Source organism: Pipistrellus hanaki (genome assembly GCF_964339955.1).
Source record: "Pipistrellus hanaki genome assembly, chromosome: 7".
Lineage (NCBI taxonomy): Eukaryota > Metazoa > Chordata > Mammalia > Chiroptera > Vespertilionidae > Pipistrellus > Pipistrellus hanaki.
This window is the reverse complement of record NC_140509.1, coordinates 52,110,631-52,137,932: the sequence shown is the minus strand read 5'-3', so window position 1 is coordinate 52,137,932 and position 27,302 is coordinate 52,110,631. Positions and strand designations below refer to the sequence as shown.

At 42.3% G+C, this 27,302-nt stretch overlaps 1 protein-coding gene and 1 long non-coding RNA gene across 6 annotated transcripts; both read left to right on the top strand.

Annotated features, from left to right (window-relative positions):
• Positions 1 to 907: 907 nt before the first annotated feature.
• POPDC3 (popeye domain cAMP effector 3) lies at positions 908 to 26,932 on the top strand. 4 transcript variants are annotated; one of them, XM_084889561.1, is made up of 4 exons: positions 908 to 1,014; positions 17,974 to 18,696; positions 23,426 to 23,534; positions 25,667 to 26,932. In XM_084889561.1, the coding sequence occupies exons 2-4, from the start codon at positions 18,212 to 18,214 to the stop codon at positions 25,946 to 25,948; spliced, it is 876 nt and encodes a 291-aa protein (XP_084745687.1). In that variant the 5' UTR covers positions 908 to 1,014; positions 17,974 to 18,211; the 3' UTR covers positions 25,949 to 26,932. The 4 variants fall into 4 exon arrangements, with proteins under 4 accessions (XP_084745687.1, XP_084745684.1, XP_084745685.1 ...); XM_084889558.1 differs by lacking the exon at positions 908 to 1,014 and adding an exon at positions 1,078 to 1,293; XM_084889559.1 differs by lacking the exon at positions 908 to 1,014 and adding an exon at positions 1,609 to 1,765.
• LOC311626008 lies at positions 3,152 to 11,698 on the top strand. Of its 2 annotated transcripts, XR_014795609.1 has the most exons (4): positions 3,152 to 3,434; positions 8,958 to 9,126; positions 9,231 to 9,380; positions 11,480 to 11,698. It is a non-coding gene; the product is annotated as an uncharacterized lncRNA (long non-coding RNA). The 2 variants fall into 2 exon arrangements; XR_014795610.1 differs by lacking the exon at positions 11,480 to 11,698 and having other exon boundaries at positions 9,231 to 10,255.
• Positions 26,933 to 27,302: the final 370 nt, after the last annotated feature.

Here is a 27,302-nt window from a genome sequence, read left to right as displayed (position 1 = left end):
AAAGGCCTGGGAGTCAAGTGGTTTCTTGCCACAGACGATATGTAGGAATATGGTTTCTTGTTCTCAGTTCCAGCATCAATTAAAGGAGGATAATTTCACCACTTGTGTTCATTACGTTTGCAGTTATTCTGGGAGCCAAAAGAGACATTGAATATTCAATAAGTGTTTGTTCCCAGCATCGCTGTCACCAAAGTTTATACAAAGTGAAAGCAAGGCCGAAACCGGTTTGACTCAGTGGATAGAGCTTCGGTCTGGGGATTGAGGGGTCCCAGGTTCCATTCCGCTCAAGAGCATGTACATTGGTTGTGGGCACATCCCCGGTGGGAGGTGGGGAGGGGTACAGGAGGCAGCTGGTCGATGTTTCTCTCTCAATGATGTTTCTAGCTCTCTATCTCTCTCCTTTCCTCTCTATGAAAAATCAATAAAATATATTTTTTTAAATCAAAGTGAAAGCAAGGCTATTGAGAGAAGGGAGGAGATGGAAATCCTTGAGGAAGCTGTGTGTTTCACTGATGTGGTTTCATCCCTGAAGCAAAACAAAATTTCACTAAGTTCACAGGATGAGAAAAAATGCGTTTGATGGTTGCCTTAAATTGCATGCTTTTATTGGCTTTTACTGATTTGAACTTTGTTTTGATCATTTGCACTTTAATATTGTTTGTCTATGATTGTCTACGATCTTTACCCAATCGCTTGAGATGCTTACTGATTTGGATCAAGATATCAACCTTTTCCTGTCACGTACATCCAATCTTCCCATTCGCTTCTGGCCATATCTCATGTAGTGTATGTATGGTGTATGTAGGGGGGAAAGGAGGTGGAGGGGGATTTAAGAGTGGAGAGTGAGAGGGCGGATTCACAGTAGCTTTTCATTCCTGTAGTCATCTCCATCGCTCTCTGCCTATTACCATGGCAAATATCTGGTTTATGATATCACCGTGACCAGTGTCCACTTCCAAACACCCGGTCTTTGCAAACTTTGTCCGCAGCTGCCTCTCGGTTCATAGGAGTCCCGTAAGGCCTTGGCCCCAGTGCCTGCTCCCTGGAGACCCGGGCTGCCCCGGCGGCCGCCACCCCCGCCCTCCCCGCAGCGCACCGGGGCGCGCGTCCGTCCCCGCGCCGGTCCGCGCCGCTGCGCCCGCCGCTCCGGAGCTCCTGCCTCTCCGGCGCCCACGGCGGGGCGGGGGCCGGGGGCGGCCGGCGAGGAGCGCGGGAGCCGGGCGCGCGGGCGCGGGGCTGGGGGCAAACTTGTGCGGCCCGGAGCGGAGCTGTGCGCGGAGCGGAGACGGAGAGGTAAGGAGGGACCGCGGGCCGCCGCGGCCGCCGCTTCCCCGGACCTGTCCGCGCCCTGGCACCTCCTGGCGTCGGGGCAACTTTGCCGGCGCGGCTGGTGCCCCGGCCCCGCCCCGGGAGGGGGGCTGCGAGGCCACCGACCTCCCCGGGCGCCCGGGCTTCGCCGCCCACTGATCCGTCCGCGCTGCTGGCGGGGCGCGGGGCGCGGGGCGCGGGGCGCTGGGTGCCCGGCCCGCTCAGGCTAACCGCGAGCCTGGGGTGCGGGAGGGTCTGCGCCAGCCCCCGGGGAGCCGTCCTTACAGGCCGATTGTCCCCTCGGATCTGTGGGTTCCACTCTGGCCCCAGGCACCCTTGGAATGCCCAGAAAAAGACGGGCTTTTCTAGGGGGAAAAGCCGGTCATAGAGGACCTGACAGTCTTCAACTTCACCTTGGGGAAGCCCGCGCAGCGAGACTGGGAGTTGCCTGTCCCTGGTCTGTACTGGGCCTGGCCGGGGGGGGGGGGGGGGGGGGGGGGGGAAACGGCCGGTTTGGGGCAAGAGAAAGCTGCCTCATCCAAAGGTCACCCTGACCTGTTTTCTCTATTTGGGGATCGCCCTGCCAACATAAATAAGGGAAGGGAGGAAAGAGGAAAGAAATTTGAAAACCACTAACTTAACTTACCTCCATACCAAGGTCAGTTACAGAGGTATAATACTTACTGAGAGTCTGTATTTTAGGAAGAGATTCAAGGCACAGAATCAAAACGCAGTCATTGGGCTATTGGGGGGGGGGGGGGGTGTTTTAGCCAGAAAACATTTGCAAAAACTGAAATTTTCCATTTTAAATAATGCATGGAAAAGTCGAATTAGAAGCCTGCTTTTGAACATAATTTAATTAGACGGACTGAACTTTCAGAATGTGACGATCTTCCTTTCCGGCTTTTCACTGTAACTCTCATAGTTAGGTGTTTTGAATTTGTAATCCTGCACACTGCAGTGGAGTTTTACGGCATCCTTAAAAATTACTGCTCTCAGCTCATACGAAGGTTCGGTGGCTATTTTCTTTTCTGTTATGTTTACTATCAGAAACTGTTGCATGTACCTATCCCTGGTGTGACAGTACAGTTACGTGGCCTTGTTCTTTGTGGCAACAGAAAACCAAACAAGGGGTTTGTCAAAACAAAATATAAACAAAACAAAAGTTGGGCCCCTTTCCACATTTGCAAAATGAGGTCTGGCTGATCTCAGATGAACTTCAAGTCTCTTTTCTTCCCTGAGAGACCGTGTTTGTCTTTGGAAGAATTTGGGATACTAATATTAATGGAAATCGAGAGTAAGACATTAAGACATTATTCATCCTAAAATTTTATGCTAGGAGACATAGTTGAGTTTCTTTCATCTTCTAATCAGTCTCTAAAAAAAGCTGAATCATTGTGCATCCTATGTTTCTAAACGGCGACATTATGTGCTATTAAATAAAAATGTGTCCTGGGAAACCAAAATCCCATGCTTGTACCACAAGACTGACTCATAGGAAGCACTCCCATCTGCCTATTTTGTAATAGCCTGCAGGAGCGATCAAGGATGGCTATGAAGCATTTGCTGTAGTACATGAGCATAACACGTAAGCAACACAGCAGTCAAGAAGTTTCTAAACTGCTTGGAAAATATCCAAGATAGATTTGCAAGCGTGAAAATTGTAATTAAAATCGGTTGTTGTTTTGTTTTGGTAAATATGGTTGTTGGTCAGCTGTGATTATGATTCATAGAGAGTAAATAAGAATTTACAAAAGTATACATTAAATAGATCTTTTAAAGGAAAAGGAGAAATGTTTCTTTCATTAAGGAAAATGTTTTAAAGTGAAAGTTACAAGTACTTTCCAAATTAAATAAGTGAACAAAAGTTGCTGACTTAAAGTCCCTGCAGTAATGTTGGATCCTCCTCAAACCCATGGAATTCATGGAGTAATTCTCAGAGATCCAGAGTGAGACCTCAGAGTGACTCACACACACTCTGAAATTGAAGGAGGTGAGGGGGCAGATTTAAGCTCTAAAGACAAGCAACTGGTACCTATGGAAGAATCTCCATCTCCCTGAGCCTCATTTTCCACTCTGAACAATGAAAATACCAATTAGGCTGCAGAGCTGTGACTCCTAAAGAGGTCAGTGTGTGGAAGGCCAGTGCCTGACATGTGGGAAGAGCACAGGCTAATCTTAGTTGACCCTGTTTTTGTTTAGTAGGTGTTTGTTTATTGACCGAACAAACTGGAGGATGAACAGGTTACAGTGTTTACTTTTAATTTCAAAAAACTATGTGGCAAAGTCTTGATAATTGTTGAATCTGGGTAATGGGTATGTTGAGGTTTACTATATAGTACTTTCTGTTTTTGTATATGTTTAAAATCATTCACCAGAAAAAAAATTAAGTGTGAATCTGAAAAAAAACCACACACCACATTATAAGATACATTTCTAATCTTGAATTTAATTTTAAATGCAATTTTAAAATTATTCTATGTAGACTGGAAGGATAAATACAATTATATAGAGGGAGCTTTGGGTGAGGAATGGAGCTAGAGAACAATCCATGGTGATCTTCAATTTTTTGTGTGGAATTTAAAATATATATATATATATATATATGTGTGTGTGTGTGTGTGTGTGTGTGTGTGTGTGTGTGTTTATTGATTTTTAAAGAGGAAGGGAGAGACAGAAACACCAATGAGAGAGAAACATTGATTGGCTGTCTCCTGCATGCCCCCAAGTAGGGATTGAGCCTGAAATCTGTGCATGTGCCCTGACAGGAATCGAACCAGTGACCTTTGGATGCATGGGACAATGCTCACTCCACTGAGACACACCAGTTGGGCAGGAATTATTTTATTATTAAAAAGACCCCCAAATATGACAACGTTGATGCGTTGTGAATTCTGGTTGTTGGGCTAATGAATTTTTATTATATTCTTTTGAAATTCTTGTATTTAAAATTTTTCAAGTTAATATATAATCATTTTATTATTAAATTGTAAAGAATGCAAATAATATTGATATGTACACAAAGTAATAGTATCCCAGCATCCAAAAATAGCCATCCTTGCCGGGACCGGTTTGGCTCAGTGGATAGAGCGTCGGCCTGTGGACTGAAAGGTCCTGGGTTCGATTCCTGTTGAGGGCATGTACCTTGGTTGCGGGCACATCCCCAGTAGGGGGTGTGCAAGAGGCAGCTGATCGATGATTCTCTCTCATCGATGTTTCTAACTCTCTATCCCTCTCCCTTCCTCTCTGTGAAAAATCAATAAAATATATATATTTTTTAAAATAGCCATCCTTAACATTAAGTGAAGGTCGTTTTGTGTGTCTTTCTTTGCACTTAGACAAATAGAAGGATACAGACACATTAATACGTAATGTGCTACCCAAGAGTCCCATAAGATGTTTTTGGTTTCTTTGTTTTTTGTTCTTTGATAGAAGTTCTAAATAACAAGCTTACTTGTATTTTGATTTTTAAGACTTTAAACTGTACTTTAAAATATAGCATTTTAGCCTGGCCAGTGTGGCTCAATGGTTGAGTGCCAAACTATGAACCAGGAGGTCATGGTTCGATTCCCTGTCACGGCACATGCCCAGGTTACAGGCTCAATTTCCATTGTGGGGCATGCAGGAGTCAGCTGATCAGTGATTCTCTCTCATCATTGATGTTTCTCTCTCTTTCTCCCTCTCCTTTCCTCTCTCTGAAATCAACAAAAAAAAATTTTTTTTAAATATATGACATCCTATCTAATAAAAGAGTAATATGCAAATTAATCATACCCGCTACACCCACAAGCCACACCCACCAGCCAATCAGAGTAAGTATGCAAATAAACTCAACCAAGATGGCTACAGCCACAGAGAACAGGAGGGAGGCTTGGGTTTCCCCAGCAACGGAGGAAGCCATGCTTTCTGCCTGCCCTTGCCAGCCTAAGCCTCCACTCAAGGCTACAAAGTTTCAATTATAGAAGGTAAACAAATTCCAACAGAAATGGCTGCAGCCACAGAGCAAGCAGTAGGTGTGGCTCTGCTCCAGGCTACAAAGTTTCAACTGTAAAAGATACATAAATCCCAGATACCAGGGCCTCCGCTTGGGTCACTGGCTGGCCTACAAACCACCACAGACCCCTCACCCAGACCACCCCACATCCCAAGGGAACCCCCACTCTGATCCAGGGCAAACCAGCCGGGCCCCCACCCATGCACTAGGCCTCTATCCCAGTGTTTCCCAACCTTCTCTCATGATGAGAATCACCTGGTGGAGTTGTTAAAACACAGAATCCTGAATCCCAACTAAGAAGTGCTAAACTAGAATTTTTGGGAACATATAGGTAAAATTGTATACTTAACTAGTGCTCTAACACAGATGTTATATACAGAGCACTAAGTTAGGTATGCAATTTTACCTATATGTTCTCAAAAATTCTAGTTTAGCACTTCTTAGTTGGGATTCAGGAATCTGTGTTTTAACAACTCCACCAGGTGATTCTCATCATGAGAGAAGGTTGGGAAACACTGCTCTATCCTATCTAATAAAAGAGTAATATGCAGATTGACCATCAAGCCAACACACAAGATTGCTGCCCCCTCTGGTGTGCTGGAAGGTCTAGAGAGATTCATGTATCTCTCTCACATCAATGTTTCTCTTCTCTCTCTCCTTACTCCTCTCTAAAATCAATTAAAACACACACACACACACACACAGAGAGAGAGAGAGAGAGAGAGAGAGAGAGAGAGAGAGAGAGAGAGAGGGAAATAAGAGAGAGAGTGCCATTCAGCCATTCAGCATCCAAAGAATGTCTAAGCATTTTGATTCAAAAATGCCCAATAGTGCATGACAAAGAAGAGCTTCAATGCTAAAGAGAAGCTTGAGATAATCAAATATTTTAAAAGAATCATGAGAATATGTGGCATTATTTTCTGAGCAGCAGACATAAGGGAATAATCCACATTGTGGGTCATGCATGACAGGCAACGCCACAAAATATACAGGAGATATCTGTAGCTGGAATAACTTCAGAGCCTGTGAAGTTAATAAAAACAAGGCTGAAAGAACCAGAAGACATGAAAAGCTTGAGGAGGACGTGGATTGAGCACCACACAGTGAGCAACCTTTCTCCCAGAACAACCTATCTCTGCACCATTTCCTGGAAAGAACTCGCCACACCTTGCAGAAGTGCTCTTTCAGCCTTGTTTTAGCTGGTTTGGTGGTTTCCAACATCGCTGACCCTGGTGTGTGGGCCACCCAGTTATTTAGCCAGAAAAGAACTAAAAAAGAACATAGACAAGTAGCACACAAACTTTCTAGGTGTGTTTGCCAGGAAAGTACATGAGAACATTAACTATAATGAGCACAGAAAAAGTGAGTTCATTTGCTGAATATAGGTCACTTGAGAAGGAAATGAAGGTGTCTCCTTTTGACTCATATCAAGAAAAGACTGTTTAGCCCTGGCCAGGTGGCTCAGTTAGTTGGAGTGTTGACCCATAGAGGTTGTGGGTTCGATTCCCAGTCATGGCACATACCTAGGTTTCGGGTTCGATCCCCAGCTGGGTTGAGAACAGGTAGCAAATGTTTCTCTCTCCCCACTTCCTCTCTTTAAAATCAATTTAAAAAAATACCACACATGTCTTTGGGTGAGAATTAAAAGACAAGAAAACTCTTTAATGTGTATATGAATCCACTTCTCTTGGTATCTTTCACCTGTAACTTCTGGTGCACTAACTGTGTGACGTAACAGCAACTTATCCAAAGTAAGTCCCTTCCTGCTTGCCCCTTTAGCCATTCCCAGGATGTGGAAAAGTCAGGAAAGCTTGAGGTAGAGCATGTGGATTGTTTTCCTACAGCAATCACATGACAAGCTTGACAAGATGTTTCTTGCTGTTTCTTCAAGTCAAGAATTACAGAGGATTAGTGATTCAACATAGGACCCACCTCTTATCCCTGTGTTGCTCAAAAAATTCAACATTTAAATTCGTTGAATCTAGAATGAAGGGAGAGAAAACAAGAATCCTTTGACTTGTCCTAGAACATCCATATTTAGATTCAAACTGTACATGAAGCAGTAAGTTGTGGTGGTGAAGAGACTAGGTGCTTGCATCTGTCTGCCTGGCAGTGCATCTGGGCTCTGTCATTTGTGTGTCCTTAGGCAACCTACTAACGTCTCTATACCTCAGTTATTGTCATCTGTCAAATTGGCGCAAAAAAAAACTACCTAGTTAAAAAACTTTTAATATTTTAAGGTTCTTAGAAACATATCTGGCACATAGAAATATGTCTGGCACGTAGAAACATAATTGGGCACTTAGTAGGTAAGCGCTTTCTAGATGTTAGATGCTGGTAGTGGTAGCCATGGTTGCAGTAGTAGTAATCGTGGTATATGAGGATTAAAAAAACATGGCAACTAGATATTGCATTTCCCTTTGCTCAACTCAACTGAATTTGGTGGAGTCACACAATTCAACAATTACAGAGCTATTTGTTTTGAGTCTCTGTGGACTGTCTTTTGTGTGTGAGTCTCTGGGTGCATCTGAAATGTCAAATATTTGCCCAATACATAATAGTTCACTTTTATAAAGAACTGACTAAACTGAATGTCCACCAAGGAAACACGGTATTCCAGAACTTTTGGAGATAATAAATCTGTGTTGTTTTAAGTGACTAAGTTTGTGGTGAAAAAAACAAACACTTTGTAACAAATTACTGCAAACTTAGTTATGAATGACATAACTATTCTGGGAGTTGCCTGTGTGTATAAATGCTTAGCAGTGTTGAGGCCAGCTGACTCCATGAAAGGAAAACCTAAAAAGTGATGCTGGGAACTACAGTGAATTTAATTGTAATTCTCAGGGCCTCTCGTCGGTCTTGTTTTCCAGATACCATTGAAGAACAATTTGCACCTAATTTTCCTGACATAAATCTAGCAAGCACTGAGTGTCTTTTGTTTCATAGATCTGTATCCCAAGACTATCATAAATGTAGATTTTTAGATAAATAAAAGTATAGTGAGTACTCATCATTATGTGTGTATTCATTTTCCATTGCTTTGTAACAAATTGACACAAACTTAGTCAATTAAAACACAAATTTCCTTGGCCTAAAAATCTCCATTGAAAGAGGAAAAATACAGTTTTTAGAAGCAGCCGAAACCGGTTTGGCTCAGTGGTAGAGCGTCGGTCTGCGGACTGAAAGGTCCCGGGTTCGATTCCGGTCAGGGGCATGTACGTTGGCTGCGGGCACATCCCCGGTGGGGGGTGTGCAGGAGGCGGCTGGCAGTAGGTGATGTACACTTTCTCTTCAACTGTGAGAATTGATATATGGGGCATGTTTGCATTCTGACCTGAGCATCTTCTTCTTCTTCTTCTTTTTTTAATATATATTTTTATTGATTTATTACAGAGAGGAAGGGAGAGGGATAGAGAGTTAGAAACATCGATGAGAAAGAAACATCGACCAGCTGCCTCTTGCACACCCCCTACTGGGGATGTGCCCGCAACCAAGATACATGCCCTTGACCGAAATCGAACCCGGGACCTTTCAGTCCGCAGACCAGTGCTCTATCCACTGAACCACACCGGTTTTGGCTGAGCATCTTCTTCTTAATAAGAAAATTTTGCTCATTCCACAAATTCATTATCTCATCGTTTTTGTTGGTCAGGAGTCCAGACATGGCTGAAGTGGATCCTCTGCTCAGCGCCTCACAAGCCTCCAATCCAGGTGTCAGACACACTGCTATACTCCTCATTTGCAGTTCAGGGTATAGGTTTGAGGTGGTTGGCAGAATTCAAGCTCCTGTGGTTGTAGGACTGAGGTTCCCTATTATCTTGGTAAGTGTTAGTTTGGGGACTTCTTTTAGCTCACGAGACCATTGCAATTTCTTGCCTTGTGGCCCCTATAGGCAGATCACAACATGGTGTTTGCTTTCTTCCAGGTGAAGAGGAATATGTCTCTCTGATTTCCAGTTCCTCTCCAGTCCTGCAGTGGAGTCTTATATAACGTAATCACCAGAATAAACATTCCAGCATCATTTGCCATATAATGTCACCTAATCAAGGGAGCATCTGTCCCATCCCATTCACAGGTGCAGCCCACACTCAAGGGGAGGGGATTACAGGGCCTGAGCACCAGTGGGACAGGAATCTTGTGGACCATCTTAGAATTCTGCTTACCACAGTATGCAGTAAAGTGAAAAATTGAATCCTGGCTGGAGATAATCAAATGTGACTTTGGTGAGAATCCGAGAAGTCCAGCATAGCCTGTAGGCAAGTTCTCTAATATTCTCAAGTCTCAAGAAAAGCCAAGCTCTCTATGAAGGGCAAAGGCACAGTCCAGCCTAGGAGCCTAGTGTGCATGAAGAGAGCTGTGCATTATGTGAAAACAAAGGCTGGTGTGGACCCTATGGAATCCAGAAGGCCACAGTCCAATCTCTGGTACAAAATTTAGGAGATTGTCTGTCTAGGATTTCCAAAAGGTATCATCAAAAAATGAAATGAGAAAGTGAAACCATCTCATATAATTGCTTGGGAAAATGGAATTCTAAGGCAGAAAGATAAAGTACTACCCTGTTTCCCCAAAAATAAGACAGTGTCTTATATTAATTTTTTCTCCCAGAGTTGCGCTAGGTCTTATTTTCAGGGGATGTATAATCTTTCCATGCGCTAGGTCTTATTTTCGGAGGATGTCTTATTTTCGGGGAAACACGGGTAAAAGCACCCTAACCGGTTTGACTCAGTGGATAGAGCATCGGCCAGTGGACCGAAAGGTCTTGGGTTCATTTCCAGTCAAGGACACATACCGCCCCAGCCCGAGCCCTGTTCAGGGAGTGTGCAGGAGGCAATCAATGGATGTGTTTCACTCACATTGATGTTTCTCTCTGTCTTTCCCTCTCTCTTCCACTCTATCTAAAAATCAATGGGAAAATATCTGGGTGAGGATTAAATAAATAAATAAATAAATAAATAAAGTAGGATAAAAGCCAAGAGCTATAGTAGGGTTGGCCATCTACGTAGGCAGACACAGATGGTGACATCTATGCTTTGGATAACATCTACTGACTGTAACAAATGAATATTGTAGCCAATATCATTTACATTCCTATCAACTCTGTTCTTAATCTTAGATAATTCTTCCATATTTATACACTTATACATAATACATATGCACTGTCTGCACAGCATCATGCCAAGTCTTCATTTCCTCTCTCTGTTACTTGAAAGATTCCAGACCAGCACTGTCCAAGAGAAATATAATGCGAGTCCCATATGCACTTTTAAATTTTCTAGTAGGAACATTAATAATAAGAAGTAATGGGAAAAATTAACTTCAATATTTTCTTTAACCCAATATTTCCCAAAACATTATCGTTTCAACATCTAATCAATATAAAAATTATTAATGACATATTCTTTATCTTTGTATAAAGTCTTCAAAAGCCATTGTGTACAACACATCTCAGCTCAGACCAGCCACATTTCAGGTTCTTGACAGCCACATGTGGCTAATGGCTACCGTGTTGGACAGCACAGCACAGTTCTAGAGTTTTATCAAAGGCCATGATTCTCAGTTTTCTCTGTACACACTTTCTCAATAATCTTGCCAACTCCAGTCTTTAGTCATTGTTGTCCTGCGTAACTATTAAATATGTGCCCTTCCAGCTTATCATTTTTTGTTGTGAATTCAAGACCCAAGGGCATCAGATTAAACATAGCTAAAGCTGAGTCCCTCTTTCTTCTGATTTCTTTCTTTGGGATCTCTTACCATTCCCCAAACTCACCAACCCTTCTCTGTTCCTCTGTCAGTAGAGACACTTCTTCCTCAGAGTCTAATAAGTACTTTTATTTATTTTTAGCCCAGTACCTGACCCATTGATTCAGGTATAGGACATCTCTCATTTGGGCTTCCTGGCTTATTAACCTGCTTGTTCCAAAACTATCCCAAACACTACTTTTCTGCCTGAGCAATGGTAGCCTTATCAGCCAGTAAACATTTATTGAAGACTCACTCTGTTTTAGAGAGGGGAATTCCAAGTATATACAGGGTGGGGGGAAAGTAGATTTAAGTTGTTCATATGGAAAATAATACAATAACCAATAAATAATAATATAAGAATAAACTGTGTTTTACATACTCACGACTGTAAAACTACTTTTTAAAAATATATATTTTATTGATTTTTTACAGAGAGAGAAACATCGACCAGCTGCCTCTTGCATACCCCCTACCGGGGATGTGCCCACAACCAATGTACATGCCCTTGACCGAAATCGAACCTGGGACCTTTCAGTCCACAGACGGATGCTCTACCACTGAGCCAAACCAGTTTTGGCTGTAAAACTACTTTTGCTCTATCCTGTATATCCACACACATGCCAATCAATAAAGTTTATATCTTAAAAATACACATACTATGTTAATTTATTTTTAAATATAAATATGAGAGAATAAACATATTATGATATACTGTTTAAGTATATATAATATAATGTAAATATAACATATATATGTATATTCTATAATAATAAAAATGCAATATGCTAATTAGACCCGACAGCCAAATGACCTTCCGGACATCTTTTCAGTCGACCTTCCAGGTGAAGCTGGGGCTGTGAGGGCTGAGGCAAGCCACCACGGCTGCAAAGGTAGAGCCCCTTGCATGAATTTTGTGCTTCAGCCTCTAGTATATATATATAAAACCCTAATATGCAAATAGACCAAATGGCAGGACAACTGAAAAACTGGTAGCTATGATGTGTGCTGACCACAAGGGAGTGAGCATGGAACATGGTGGACGTCGGCAGCAGGTGGCAGAGCACAGAACATGGTGGGTATGAGCTGTGGTAGAATGGTGGAGCACGTGAGCAGGGGCACCAGACCAAGGCTGGGTGCCAGTCACTATCATCGGGCAAGTCTCTAGTGGCTACTGAAAATTCTTTGCTCCCACACAACACAGTTCCACCAGGCACTCACACCTGCTGCCAGCGCTGGAGCTGCCACTTGCAAGTGGTGGCTGCTGACCCTAACTGCCCCTCAGAGCTTCTCCATCTCCCCCTGCTCCTGAGGGACGATTGTTGCCTCCACTGAAGGCAACAGCCCCACTGGTACCGCAGCTGGAGCCGGTGCTCACACCCACTGCCAGCGCCGGCCCTGCTCGCACCCATAGCTGGTGCCAGAGCCACTGCTCACACCCACTGCTGGCTTCGGCCCCAATCGCTCCATGCTGTCAGCGGGTATGAGCAGGGCTGGTGCTGTTAGTGCATGGGAGCAATAGCAGCGGAATCAGGGCTGTCGGCAGACAGGAGACTGGGGGATGAGGGGAATGCAGAGGATGGGCTGAGACCTGCCCCTGTGCCCACCACAGCCTTGAAGCCTACAGTTCCTTTCAAAGTGCACAAATTTGTGCACTGGGCCTCTAGTACATTTTGTAATGTAATACAAAATATGATGGAAACCTACAAATACATAATAAAGGCGTTAAAAACTCAGGGTCTTTCTCTGGCTGTATGGATCAGTTGGTTGAAGCGTTATCCTATACACCAAAAGGCTGTGGGTTCGATTCCCTGTCAGGGCACATACCTAGGTTGCAGGTTCCTTCCCTAGTAGAGGTGCATTTAATAGGCAACCAATTGTTTCTCTCGCATTGATGTTTCTCTCTCCTCCTCTCTCTCTCCCTTCCTCTCTCTATACAAATAAACAAACAAAACTCAGAGCCTACAGAATGTTCTGATGTCTCTTGACCCTGAACCCTTTCCTGTCTTTAGTTCAGTAGTTCTTTTGATTGCACATCAAAATCCCTAATACATTTATGGAGAAAATGCCAGTGTCGGTGCCCCCAACACAGGCCTTAAGTAATTAGTAATTCATTGAAACACCTCTAGATTTGGGCCCCAAACATCAACCTACTGTTAAGACCTGCAGTCTTAATTCAGTTTTGCCACTTCATTCTATACTTTGACACACATTTGGAGTAATCAATCTTATATTCCACATAGAGTCATGTTATTTTAGAACTAAAAGGATCTCATATTACTTTGTCCAGCTTTTTCATCTTATCAATGAGGAAACATGTCTAGAAAAAGTAAAAAAAAAAAAAAAAATCTCATCGTTATTTAGGGGCACAGCTAAGACTAGATCCATTCTGTTAAGTAGTAATGCGAAATGGACCAACTACATAACAGAATGGTATGCTAATACCAGTACTACAGCCACAGAAGGACAAGTAGGGATCAAAGAGCAATGCACCAAGTAATCAGCCGAGGAAGACAGGCTAGCGGTCAACAGGAACGGACAAAACTGAGGCCCTGAAAACAAGCAGCGATAATTCAGAGGCCATTCAAGAACAACACAAAACAACGCCTCTCAAACATGAGTGTGTGAGGGATAAACTGGGAGCTTCTTAGAGATTCATCTTCCTGGCTCAGTAGTTCTGGGGTGGAGCCAGGGAAGGGTCATTTTTAAAAAAATCTTCAGCCAGAGATATTTTTATTATTATTATTGATTTGAGAGAGAGAGAGGAAGAGAGCAAGAGAAAAAGAGACATTGATGTGCCCTGACTGGGAATCGAACCACAGCCTTTTGGTGCAGGGGCAATACCCAAACAACTGAGCCACACCAGAAAGGGCCAAAGTTGTTTTTAATCAGATCAGTAATTCAATTGCTTTCTTTAAGGAGCTCAAGGTTGTAAGAAGACAAAAGGATTTCCCCTGTGGATTTGGAGTTATGCCAGACATCCTATATAATAAAAGGCTAATATGCAAATCAAATGAACAGCAGAACAACTGGTGGCTATGACACACACTGACCACCAGGGGGCAGACGCTCAATGCAGGATCTTCCCCCTGGTGGTCAGTGTGCTCCCACAGGGGGAGCACTGCTCAGCCAGAAACTGGGCTCCCGGCTGGTGAGTGCAGCAGCAGTGGCAGTAGCTTCTCCTGCCTCTGCAGCGGCACTAAGGATGTCTAACTGTGACAATGCTGGCTTAGGCTGAAAGGTACTAAGCTGTCAGTTCAACATCCCCCGAGGGGTCCCCGACTATGAGAGGGCACAGGCCAGGCTGAGGGACCACCCCTGAGTGCATGACTTTCGTGCACCGGGCCTCTAGTTTTAAATAAGTGATGTCTCAATTCCATAATGTCTTTGTTCTGAACTATCTTGGATGTTGGGATCTTCCCCACATCTGTTCCCTTTGGTGACAGAAGTTAGACCATCCATTAAATTGGATGGAGACTTGGAATCCAGAAGGCAGAGTGTTTGCTCCTTACACCAACGATTTTCAACCCAGTGTGGCCCCAGAATTTTTAAAACATGCAATACTTGACTATTTAGTTAGGGCGCTGACCTCTTTTCCCTTAGATTGTCAAATTAAAAAATGACAACACCCAACACAATGATAGCCATCCGGTGTGAATGAATTAAAATTATACCTATTTTTTGTTGGATTGGCAAAATAAATAAATAAAATAAAAAAATTATATATATATATTAGTATGCTGCAGAATTTTAGCAATTACTTTATGTGTGCCATGAGATGGAAAAAAAGGTTAAAAGTCATTGCTCTGCACTCAGTGAACCATCATTGAGTGCCAGGAGTTAGAATTATGAAAACATTTCTCTTTGTCCCTTAAGAATTCCAGAATCTACGAGAGGAAATTAGTCGATGTTGAATAGTAATAAAGCAGTCATTCCATGAGTGGCTGCCTATTTCTTTGTCCCTTGTAGCAGTCTAAGCATTATGGATAGAGCAGTACACGCGGCTATAGCAGGTCTTAAATATGCACTGTTGGGATTATTATTTTCCCAGCAAACCAGTCCTGGCAGAATATCCCACTGAGGTCTCCCAGCACATTAATACATCAGGTCGATGCCCTTGAAAGATAGCAGCGGCTGCTGGAGAGGCAAGAAGCTGAGCGGAGGGCGACTTGCACACCCACCCGCGGTGGTGACTTACTGCCTCTTTCACCTGAAGCAAGCGACTTTACCAGCCCTGTGCCCGGCATTTCTCATTTGTGAGCTGGCGCGATGATTTAGATCCTGCCTCCCTCGTGACAGTCAGCGTGATGCCACGAGATAATGAATGTACGCGTTCTGAACAGGTCAATGCAATTTCCCAGCTAGTCTTCATTAGTTTGCCACCAAGTTTGTGTCACATGTCATACCTTCCTTTATATAACTACTCAGGGGCTTAAATTTTAAAAAGAAAAGAGGGAGGGGGGAGGGTACTTGGTACGACTGCGTTCATTTGCATTTAAGTTTGTCTCCATCATTTGCATCTCCGTGTGCTAACCTCTCTGGTAGGGAAGATAGGTTTTGTTGCCTATTGTACCCATGGTGCCATGTTAGCATTCCAGCGTTTACTTACCCAGAAACATGACTGAAGGCCCGCAAGCCTTTAGCAGCTGGCTGGTGAATCATGTTCGGCGTTCATGCAGCACTTGCTGGCACACGGCAAAGGAACACTCAAGCGCAGCACCTGCCCCTGTCAGTCCTTCCTCTTCTAATAAAGTGCATCTGTTTTGGTGACTAAACAAAAACACACCGAGTGGAGAAAGGCTGGGTGTGGAGTAATGTAATCAGGGCAGGGATACAGTATCGAGGATAGAAGGTGGCTTGGTAGCAGCTTATTGAAACCGAAGCCAACTGAAAACGACCCGAAGCACAGTTCCTCTTACAATCATAGAGGGTCACGCTCCTGGGATATACGTGGCCCAGTGCATCCCCCAAGTCCACATTTTAAGGGGACGAGATGTCCATAAGCTCCCTTCTGAACTGCCACAAACGGTTTACGTGGCCTTTCCCCACTAGAATCACTGGAACATTTTGTTAGGGACTATAAAGTTTTAAGGAAGCTCAAACCAAAGCTCAGAGCACCATGAGCAGTGCTCTTTAGGACTGGCAGTGGTGGCTGTGGGGCATCCCGAGGAAGTGATTAAGTGGAAATACCCTACTGCTAAAAGCAAACCAGCAGGAGACTGACATTTGCAGTTTGGTATTTCACAGTTCTCACACCTCCCTGTATTAAAAAAAAAAAAATTTTTTTTCTTTGAATATCCACTAGTAGATAGTTTTGTGTTTTATGTAAAAGAGGAGAAATCGAACATGTTCAGGGTGCTGGTCTCCCTTGAATCTCAGAGTGTTGGGGGGGGAGGGTTGGGGGAGGTGATCCGTAGGAGGATGCAGAATGTTTGGAATGCATTGGAAAGCCAAGTTGAGTCGAAACAAAAATATCGCTGTACGTTATGGGTCTCATTATTGTTATTATTATTTTGCTTATTTTAACGATTCACCGGTAAGCATTCTTAAAGCCTTCTCTTGCTGGCAAAAGAATCCCTATCCAAGATGGCAAATCGGAACTTCAATAAAGCAGCGTCTTTCCTTCCATGTCTAGTCCTCTTCCTGTTCCCAAACTTCAGCCAAGTCATTTTCACCGCGTGTGCACATTTCTTCTATGAAACAAAATCTGTGATACCTGACACTTTACTAACAGGTGTTCTGGGAATAATCCGTCTCAAAAATAACCCTAAATATAGCACACAAGTTCAAGGGTGTTGAATGTTAATTATGACTTTAAAGCACCAATCTAACGAATGCTTCCCATCAAAGCCATTTATTGTTAGGAAACCTGGTGATAAAGGATACATATCCTACAGCTCAGTCATCGTGGTTTAAATATGTGACTCATATTAGCATTTTTACATATTAGCATTTTTGCCATATGGCTGAAAGGGTAGAGAATGTATGTGTAGGGGAACAAGTCGGTAACATTTTGGCCATCTGGTAAATAAATATGCCAGTAGCAGGAACTGTCATGTTTATTTAGTTATAGGGAGGCAACCTTTACTCTGAAATAACCTCTAATACAGTAAAGTAAAAAAAAAAAAACAAAAAAACTGAGCATATATATATTTCTCAAATAATTTTGATCTAAGTCATTGCACATTTTACAGCTCTTAATATGTGACTTCAATTACCAGATGGTGGTTTGTGTATTTATTAGGGCTCCTTAAAGTGCCTAATTTAAACCATCTTTTGGAGGAGGCCACAGGGTGGGATCCGGCATACAGGCTCGAGTGCTGATGTTCTGCTCTGTAACCGACCTCTGTGTGGTCTGGGATAAATTGCTTAGCCTCTCTGAGCCTCAAATTCTTCATCTTTAAGGCGTGAATAACATTGTCACACAGAGTCTCTCGGAGGGTGGGCCATCGAGGGCCAGGCACTGAGGCATCAGAATCATGTAGGAAGCTTGTTCTAAATACCAGCTTTGTAGCCCTCCCTCCAGAGAAGATCCTGAGTCAGCATGTCTTGGAAACAGCCTATGAATCTGCACTTTCAGTCACTTTCCCAAGTGATTCCGTGGTACACGGAACTCCTGCTACGGAAACTGGCTGACTACAGCACTTAGCGCCCTTGAAGAATCTGTAGTTAGCTAATCCTATCAAATACCAAAGTGTCTGTTGATAATTTTTTATTATTAATAAGCATAACTCTAAAAACTAATTTGCATCTCCTAGAAATTTAACACTTGACAGCACTGGTGCTTAAAATACTCCAACTTTAGGGAAAATAGGAGCTCATCTTGGATAATATTGGTGATTTATTGGTGATAATATTGGTGATTTATTAAATACGTGTCTCAGTTCTCCTTGTTTAACTAGATCCTTTTTTTTCTTCTTCTTACATAGGAAACCACACAGTATTCGTGGTCTAGATCTACATCAGGAGCCCAGATACACTTAGCGAAGCCAGCATGGGATTCTTCGTTTTTCAGGATCCCTACACACCAAACCCTTCCATCACCACAGCTCCAGTGACCAGGCTTTCTCCGGTTCTGTGAGGATTTAGCGAAACTCAGATGATGGAAAAGCAAAGGACTTAATTGCTCATCTCGATATCATCTCACATCAACGGGAAAGTACAGCCATGGAGAGAAATTCCACTGTATGGAAGAACCTAATAGATGAACACCCCATCTGCACAGGCTGGAAGCAAGAGGCCGAGGGAGCCATCTATCATCTCGCCAGTATTTTATTTGTAGTAGGTTTTATGGGCGGCAGTGGCTTCTTCGGACTCCTTTATGTCTTCAGTTTGCTGGGGCTGGGTTTCCTCTGCACTGCCGTCTGGGCTTGGGTAGATATCTGTGCCGCCGACATCTTCTCCTGGCATTTTGTGCTCTTCATCATCTGCTTCATGCAGTTTGTCCACATTGCGTATCAAGTGCGCAGCATAACCTTCGCCCGAGAATTCCAGCTGATGTACAGCTCCATCTTCCAGCCTCTGGGGACCCCTGTGCCCGTCTTCAGAACGATTGCTCTGAGCTCCGAAGTGGTCACTTTGGAGAAGGAGCACTGCTATGCCATGCAGGGGAAAACCTCCATTGACAGGCTCTCTCTGCTGGTTTCAGGAAGGTTTGTACTCTTGGTGTTTGAATGTCTTTCTTCTACAGTCATTACTATTATAGCTTGTCTTCCTTTCTGCTCTATTTCCTATCTCCGCACAGCATAGTCCTGGGTGGCATTTCACACCCGGAGGCATGAGAAAGCCCTGACACATGAGTCATGGCCATAGGCTATAGCATTTAGAGTACATGGTATTATTTACCTGGAGCAAGAAACAATCTAAAGCCTCAATCATTCTTCTTAGAAATCAAATGTATGAATTGAGTTATCCGGATATGCTATGTATTTCATTTCCAAGATCATTACTGAAAGTCAAGACGAGTACTGAATTAATACAATACTTCTGTTGCCATGCAAAGTATTTATTTTATTTTATTTTATTTTTTAATATATTTTATTGATTTGTTACAGAAAGGTAGGGAGAGGGATAGAGAGTTAGAAACATCGATGAGAGAGAAACATCAATCAGCTGTCTCTTGCACACCCCCCACTGGGGATGTGTCCGCAACCAATGTACATGCCCTTGACTGGAATCGAACCTGGGACCTTTCAGTCTGCAGACCGACGCTCTACCACTGAGCCAAACCAGCTTTGGCGCCATGCAAAGTATTTTATTTTATTTTATTTTATTTTATTTATTTATTTATTTATTTAAATATATTTTATTGATTTTTTTTGACCCCCTCCCTCCCTCCCACACATCCCCTCCCTCCCCAGAGTTTTGTGTCCATTGGTTGCACTTATATGCATGTATACAAGTCCTTCGGTTGATCTATTATCTCCCCCAGATCTTCCTCCCCTCCCCGCTGTAATTTGAGAGTCTACTTGTTGATATACTGTCTCTATATCTATCTTATGGTTCATCAGTTTATAATGTTCTTTATTATCCATAAATGAGTGAGGTCATGTGGTGTTTCTCTTTCATTGATTGGCTTATTTCACTCAGCATGATGTTCTCCAATTCCATCCAGGATGCTGCAAATGATGAGAAATCCTTCTTTTTTATGGCAGCATAGTATTCCATTGTGTAGATGTACCATAGTTTTTGGATCCAATCATCTGCTGACGGACACTTCGGCTGTTTCCAAATTCTGGCTATTGTAGATTGTGCTGCTATGAACATAGGGGTGCATATATCCTTTCTGATTGGTGTTTCTAGTTTCTTGGGATAAATTCCTAGAAGTGGGATTACTGGGTCAAATGGGAGTTCCATTTTCAGTTTTTTGAGGAAACTCCACACTGTTCTCCACAGTGGTTGCACCAGTCTACATTCCCACCAGCAGTGCGCGAGGGTTCCTTTTTCTCCGCAACCTCGCCAACACTTGTCGTTTGTTGATTTGTTGATGTTGGCCATTCTGACAGGTGTGAGATGGTACCGCATTGTTGTTTTGATTTGCATCTCTCGGATAATTAGTGACTTTGAGCATGTTTTCATGTGCTTTTTGGCCTTCCTTCTGTCTTCTTTTGAAAATATTCTATTTAGGTCCATTGCCCATTTTTTAATTGGATCATTCATCTTCCTTTTATTTAGTTGTATAAGCTGTTTGTAGATGTTGGAGATTAAACCTTTATCAGTGGTAACATTTGCAAATATGTTCTCCCACACAGTGGGCTTTCTTGTTGTTTTGTTGATGGTTTCTTTTGCTGTAAAAAAGCTTTTTATTTTGATGTAGTCCCATTTGTTTATTTTCTCTTTAGCTTCCATTGCACTAGGGGTAGTATCAGTGAAGAAGTTCTTTTGGCATACGTCTGAGATTTTGTTGCCTGTGGATGCTTCTAGTATTTTTATGGTTTCCCGTCTGATGTTTAAGTCCTGTATCCATTTTGAGTTTATTTTTGTGTATGGTGTAAGTTGGTGATCTAGTTTCATTCTTTTGCATGTATCTGTCCAATTTTCCCAACACCATTTATTGAAGAGACTGTCTTGACTCCATTGTATATTAGTGCCTCCTCTGTCAAATATTAATTGAGCATAGTGATTTGGGTTGATATCTGGGTTCTCGGTTCGATTCCATTGATCTATATGTCTGTTTTTGTGCCAGTATCAGGCTGTTTTGAGAACAGTGGCTTTGTAATACAGTTTGAAGTCTGGTATTGAGATACCTCCTACTTTACTCTTCTTTCTCAGGATTGCTGTGGCTATTCGGGGTCTTTTATTGTTCCAAATGAACTTTTGGAGAGTTCTTTCTAGGTCAGTGAAATATGCCGTTGGTATTTTAATGGGGAGTGCATTGAACTTATAGATTGCTTTAGGAAGTATGGACATTTTGATGATGTTGATTCTACCAATCCATGAACATGGTATGTTCTTCCATCTGTTTACATCTTCCTCTATTTCTTTTTTCAGTGTCGTGTAGTTTTCCGCGTATAGGTCCTTTACTTCCTTAGTTAAGTTTATTCCTAGGTATCTTAATTTTTTTGGTGCGATGGTAAATGGAATTGCTTTTTTAGTCTGTTTCTATAAATTCGCTGTTGGTGTATAGAAATGCCATAGATTTCTTGGTGTTAATTTTGTATCCTGATACATTGCCAAATTCATTTATTAAGCCAATTAGTTTTTTAATGGAGTCTTTTGGGTTTTTTATATACAATATCATGTCGTCTGCAAATAAGGATAACTTTACTTCTTCTTTTCCAATTTGGATGCCTTTTATTTCCTCCTCTTGTCTAATTGCAATGGCTAGTACTTCCAGTACTATGTCAAAGAGGAGTGGCGATAGTGGGCATCCCTGTCTTGTTCCTGTTCTTAGAGGGAATGGTTTTAGTTTTTGCCCATTGAGTATGATGTTGGCTGTGGGTTTATCATATATAGCTTTTATTACGTTGAGGTACTCCCACCTTGTTAAGAGTTTTTATCAGGAAAGGGTGTTGGATTTTATCAAATGCTTTTTCTGCATCAATTGATATGACTATATGATTTTTATCTTTCAACTTGTTTATGTGATGTATCACGTTTATTGATTTGCGGATATTGTACCAACCTCATGCAAAGTATTTTAAATAGACTCTCATAGGGCATTCTTTTAAGTAATAGAGATCATTGAATTTTAGAATAATTAGTTTTATAATGATCAACTCTTTCAGTAATTTCTAGCAATTGCTAAAAATGAGGTGGGCATGCCTCATTATATACACATATATGTATATATACACATATCCTATACAATCCTATATAATAAAAAGCTAATATGCAAATTGTCCCCTCAGGAGTTAGGCCAACCAGAATTCACCGCTCACTATGATATGCACTGACCACTAGGGGGCAGTGCAGAACAAAGGAAGACCCCAGCCAGCATCTGGGGGGAGGAAGGCCCTGATAGGCCCTGAATCACCAACCAGGCCTAGGGACTCTATCTGTGCATGAATTTTGTGCACTGGGGCTTTAGTATATATATATATATATACATCTACATATACATGTACATATAGATGTACATATACATATACATATACAGACACAGACACAGACACACACAGACACACAAACACACTGTTGACCTTTGTACAACACAGGGATAGAGAATCAATTGGAAGAAATATTTGACTCTGCTGATCCCAACAGAGTCAAAATCCACATATAACTTTTGATTCCCATGAAACATTACTAATAGCCTACTGTTTGGCCAGAAGCCTTACTCATCTCTTAAACCAGAGATGGGGAACGTCCAGCCCGCAGGCCATATAAGGCCCTCGAAATCATTTGGTCTGGCCCTGCCAAGGCATTAGGGGTGAATTAATTAAATGTTTGGCCAAATAGGCCGAAACTGGTTTGGCTCAGTGGATAGAGCGTCAGCCTGTGGACTGAAAGGTCCTGGGTTTGATTCCGGTCATGGGCATGCACCTTGGTTGTGGGCAAATCCCCAGTAGGGGGGGTGCAAGAGGCCGCTGATCAATGATTCTCTCTCATCAATGTTTCTAACTTTCTATCCCTCTCTCTTCCTCTCTGTAAAAAAAAAACAAAAAACAAAACAAAAAAAAAAACAATAAAATATATTTTAAAAAATAAATAAAATAAATGCTTGACCAAATAGAAGATTAATTTTTAAGTTGATAATTTTGTATGGCCCATGAATGATGATATAAATATCCAAATGGTCCTTGGCAGAAAAAAAGTTCCCCACCCTTGAGTCCTAAACAGTCAGTTAACACATATTTTGCATATTATATGTATTATATATTGTATTCTTACCAAAAAGTAAGCTAGAGAAAAGAAAAATGCTATTAAGAAAGCTACAAAAAAGAAAAAATACATTTAACAGTATTTATTGGAAAAAATGACATGTAAGTGGGTCTGCATATTTCTAGCTCATATTGTTTAAGAGTTAGAAAACAGGAAGTTTGGAAGAGGAAACAATATGATTATGTTTTTTTTAAAAGGTTAAGTATTTAATTTTCAGAGGTACCCCTTTATGTTCTTCAGCGTTCTATTTCATTTAAAATCTGACTGAGTGCACTGAAACTTTTTATGGAATTGTAATATGCACACATATCATAAATGTACAGCTTGATGAGTTGTTTGATGAATTTTGCTCAATATTCCAGAACCCTAACTGTGTGAGGAACATCAGTACATGAATCTTACAGGAGATTTGCCACCTATTGTAATGCAGGAGTTTAATCTTTGCCCTTCAAAATTTTAAGAGCCAAAAAGGTCCTCAGAGACCTGAACCCGCCCCTCACCCCAATTATGTGCTGGCTTTCTCCTTCCTCATAAATGCTGTTCTTTGTGTCTGGGTAGGATCAGAGTGACAGTTGATGGCGAATTTCTGCATTACATTTTCCCCTTCCAGTTCCTGGATTCTCCTGAATGGGACTCACTGAGACCCACCGAGGAAGGCACTTTTCAGGTAAGAGATAACGAACGCACGCAGTGAACACGGCCTCTCCACACACAGATAAACAAACACAACAGCAGGTGGCAGAGGAATAATGTATACGTCACTTTGGATTGTACTATGCAGCATGCATGACTTTCTAAAGCTGTTTGACTCTGGACGATTAATGTCACTTTATAGGGGTCCAGCAATGAGGAGAAGAATGAGTATTCCATATGACAGAAAGGAGTCTGTGAGAATTACTCTTACCTTTTTCTTTGCTGAACTGCATAAATGGGAATGAAAAATTATTTGAGACTTGACAGTACACTACACACTGCCACTGTGACCATTTAGAAAAACACCAAGAACAAAAAAAGATCTGCCCTTATTACAAAGTAAGTTATTTTTGAAATTTAAGATGCTGATGGATTGCAGTTGTTTCTAGCAACAAAGATCTAAACTTCCTGTCCCTGCTCTGCTGCCAGGTCTGGGAGTTTTGAAAGATAATCAGTTCAGGAGGTTCTATCCTACCTAATAAAAGAGCAATATGCAAATTAACCATCACTCTGCTCAAGCCACACCCACCAGCCAATCATAGCAAGTATGCAAATTAACCCCAACCAAGATGGCTGCAGCCACAGAGAGCATTTGAGAGACTCGGTTTCAATAGGAGAAGCCAAGCTTTCCACACACCCTGGCTGGCCTAGGCCTCCACTCAAGGTTACAAAGTTTCAATTATAGAAGGTAAATCCCAAGAATAATGGAAGCAGCCACAGAGCTGGAAAGAACAGACTAGGGTTGCCCCCAGCAATGGAGGAAGCAAAGCTTCTCACCTCCCCTGGCTGACCTAACCTCCACTCCAGCCTACAAAGTTTCAATTATAAAAAATACATAAAACCAAACAGAAATGGCAGCAGCCACAGAGTGAGCAGGGGGTTTGGCTCTGCTCCAGGCTACAAAGTTTCAATTGTAGAAGATAAATAAATTCCAGATACCAGGGCCTCTGCTTGTGTGTGGCTGGCCTGCAAACCACCACAGGCCCCGCTCCCAGGTCGACCCATGCCCCAAGGGAACCCCCACCCTGATCCAGGACACCCTTCAGGGCAAACCAGCTGGCTCACCAATACACCAGGCCTCTATCCTATCTGATAAAAGAGTAATATGCAGATTGACCATCACTCCAACACAAAAGATCAAGATAGCCCCCATGTGGTCAAAGATTCTGCCCCCATGTGGTCACAAGATGGCCACCACAAGATGGCCAGCAGGGGAGGGCAGTTGGGAGGCACCAGGTCTGCAAGGGAAGGCAGTTGAAGGCGATCAACCCTGCAGGGGAGGGCAGTCAGGGGTGGCCAGACCAGCAGAGGAGGGAAGTTGGGGTTAAACAGGCTGGCAGGGAAGCAATGAGACATCAATCAGGCTGGCAGGGCAGTGGTTAGGGAGTGATCAGGCTGGCAGGCAGAAGCGGTTAGGGGCTATCAGGCAGGCAGGCAGGCAGGTGAGCAGTTGGAAGCCAGCAGTCCTGGATTGTCAGAGGGATGTCCAACTAAACGGGCAGTCAGACATCCTGGGAGGGGTCTCAGATTGGAAAGGGTGCAGGATCGTCTGAGGGACCCCACCCCGTGCACGAATTTCATGCACCGGGCCTCTTGTCTATTATAGTTCGGTATATACTGTTTTCCTGTGATTAATACAGGTAACATACATGTGCGTCTAAAAATACAAATCCATATGCATATGCAGGAGAGGTAAATAAATACTGCTTTGTACTATTGAAACTGGTTTAGGGTTAAATGTCTACAGTCTTCAGGACTGACTGGAGATACTTCTCTAACATTGGCCGACTTTATTAATTTTTAGTATAAGTAGCTCTCGCTTCAATAAAAAAGCAAAACATAGATATCTGAACTTAGAAAACAGATAAATTGGAGATGGGCACAATATTGTGACTATTCATGTTATAAATTATATATAGTAATACAGTTTCTGTTCTCTTTTTTCTATTTTTACAATATGTTTTGGGTTGGTGGGCTTTTTTAACCTAAGAACAAAACAAAACAAAAAACAGAATGGACATTCATTTAAAATGTGGGGCACAAAAAATGTGACAGAACTTTTCTTGCTCCCTAATCTTTGTTGATACATGGTTTTATTGTTTTTAGGTAACCCTCACAGCAGAAACCGATTGTCGGTATGTGACATGGAGGAGAAAGAAATTATATTTGCTCTTCGCTCAGTACCGTTACATCTCCCGCCTGTTTTCAGTTTTAATTGGCAGTGACATTGCAGATAAACTCTATGCCTTGAATGACAGGGTATACATAGGAGGAAGATACCACTACGATATACGGTTACCCAACTTCTATCAACTTGCAGGTCCTGAAAAGCCCAGATCACCCCTGCTAGGACATTTTCAAAATATCAGACAACACTGTGATAAATGACATTGAAGTCTGAAGTTTTTTAATTATATTTAAAAAAAAAAAAAAAAAAAAGACTGTCTTCATCATTCCCCAAATGAAATAGCAAAATACAGAAAATTGAGATCACTAATATTTTTATAAATCAAACTCAGAGGCAAGATGCCATTGCCAGCTGCTTTATTCATCTCAACTTCTGCATTGTGAATAAATTGTAATGGTTTTTCTGAATTTCTTATTTGAACAAACTGGGGTGCGGAGGGGCGGGCGGGGAGATGGATATGGGAAGTTTGCCCTTTCCTGCTTCAGAACTGGGAGAATGGAATCCTGCTTTCTCCAATATCTCCTCCAATTGATTCAAGCCTGTGGTCTGGCCTATGGAGTTGAGCGCTGCTTTTTTAAGCGCCGATGGTAAGTACTCTCAGCAGGAGGAGGTTCATGGGGAAACATCTGAGTGTTCCCGGAATTCACTGTTTGCTACAACCTCTGGTGAAAGCGAGATGCATTCTTGTGGTAGGCAGCAATTATTTCTTTTAGATGGGAAGTTACTTAATATGCCTAGGCAGTAGAACAAATGTGAGAGGCGATAATATTCCCATCGTGAGGGCTATTCAGTAGCTACACTTCATTCATCATCTTAATCTTCACCATAACATTTTAAACGAGGCATTTCATGGAAAACAAAAAATGCATAGTAATTACTGTGTAAAAAAGAACGCCCGTGAACAAACAGTAAAAATGGTGCACAGCACTTTTATGTTCTACGTTCAGCTGAAAGGACATGTGTGTGTGTGTCTCGATGGGACCGTGAGGAACTCGGAGTGAATGCTCCACCCACCGAACAAATAAGGGAGCCGGCTTGATAAAGAAGAGCTTAAGAAAGGACCGGTCCTCAGTCACAAATCCGATCCCACTTTTTAGAAAACAGTTGTTCTTTTAACATCACATGCAAGCTACTTCCTTTGGGGGAAAGATATATCATCAGACATTTAATAAATGTGTATTGAGCACCTACCGTGGTTCCAGGTGCTGATCTGGGCAGTGGGAATACATCGAGTAACTAACAAAGGTCCCATTCCTCACAGAGTTTTTACTTTCTGGGCATGCAAGACAGATAATAAAATTAGTAATAATTAAAAAAACACAAAAAAAAAAACACACACAAAAAAACCCCTGGAGTTAGAGAGTGCCATTGAAAGGTAAATCAGGGAAGGTGGGTAGGAAAGTACAATACAATTTAATAGGGTGGTCAAGGAAGGCCTGAGTGAGAAAGTAATGCTTGAACAACACCTGGGAGAGGCAAAGGAACAATCCCTGCAGGTATCCGGGGAAAGAGCAATCTGGGCAGAAAGGGGAGCGCCTGAGAAGGCAGTTAGGT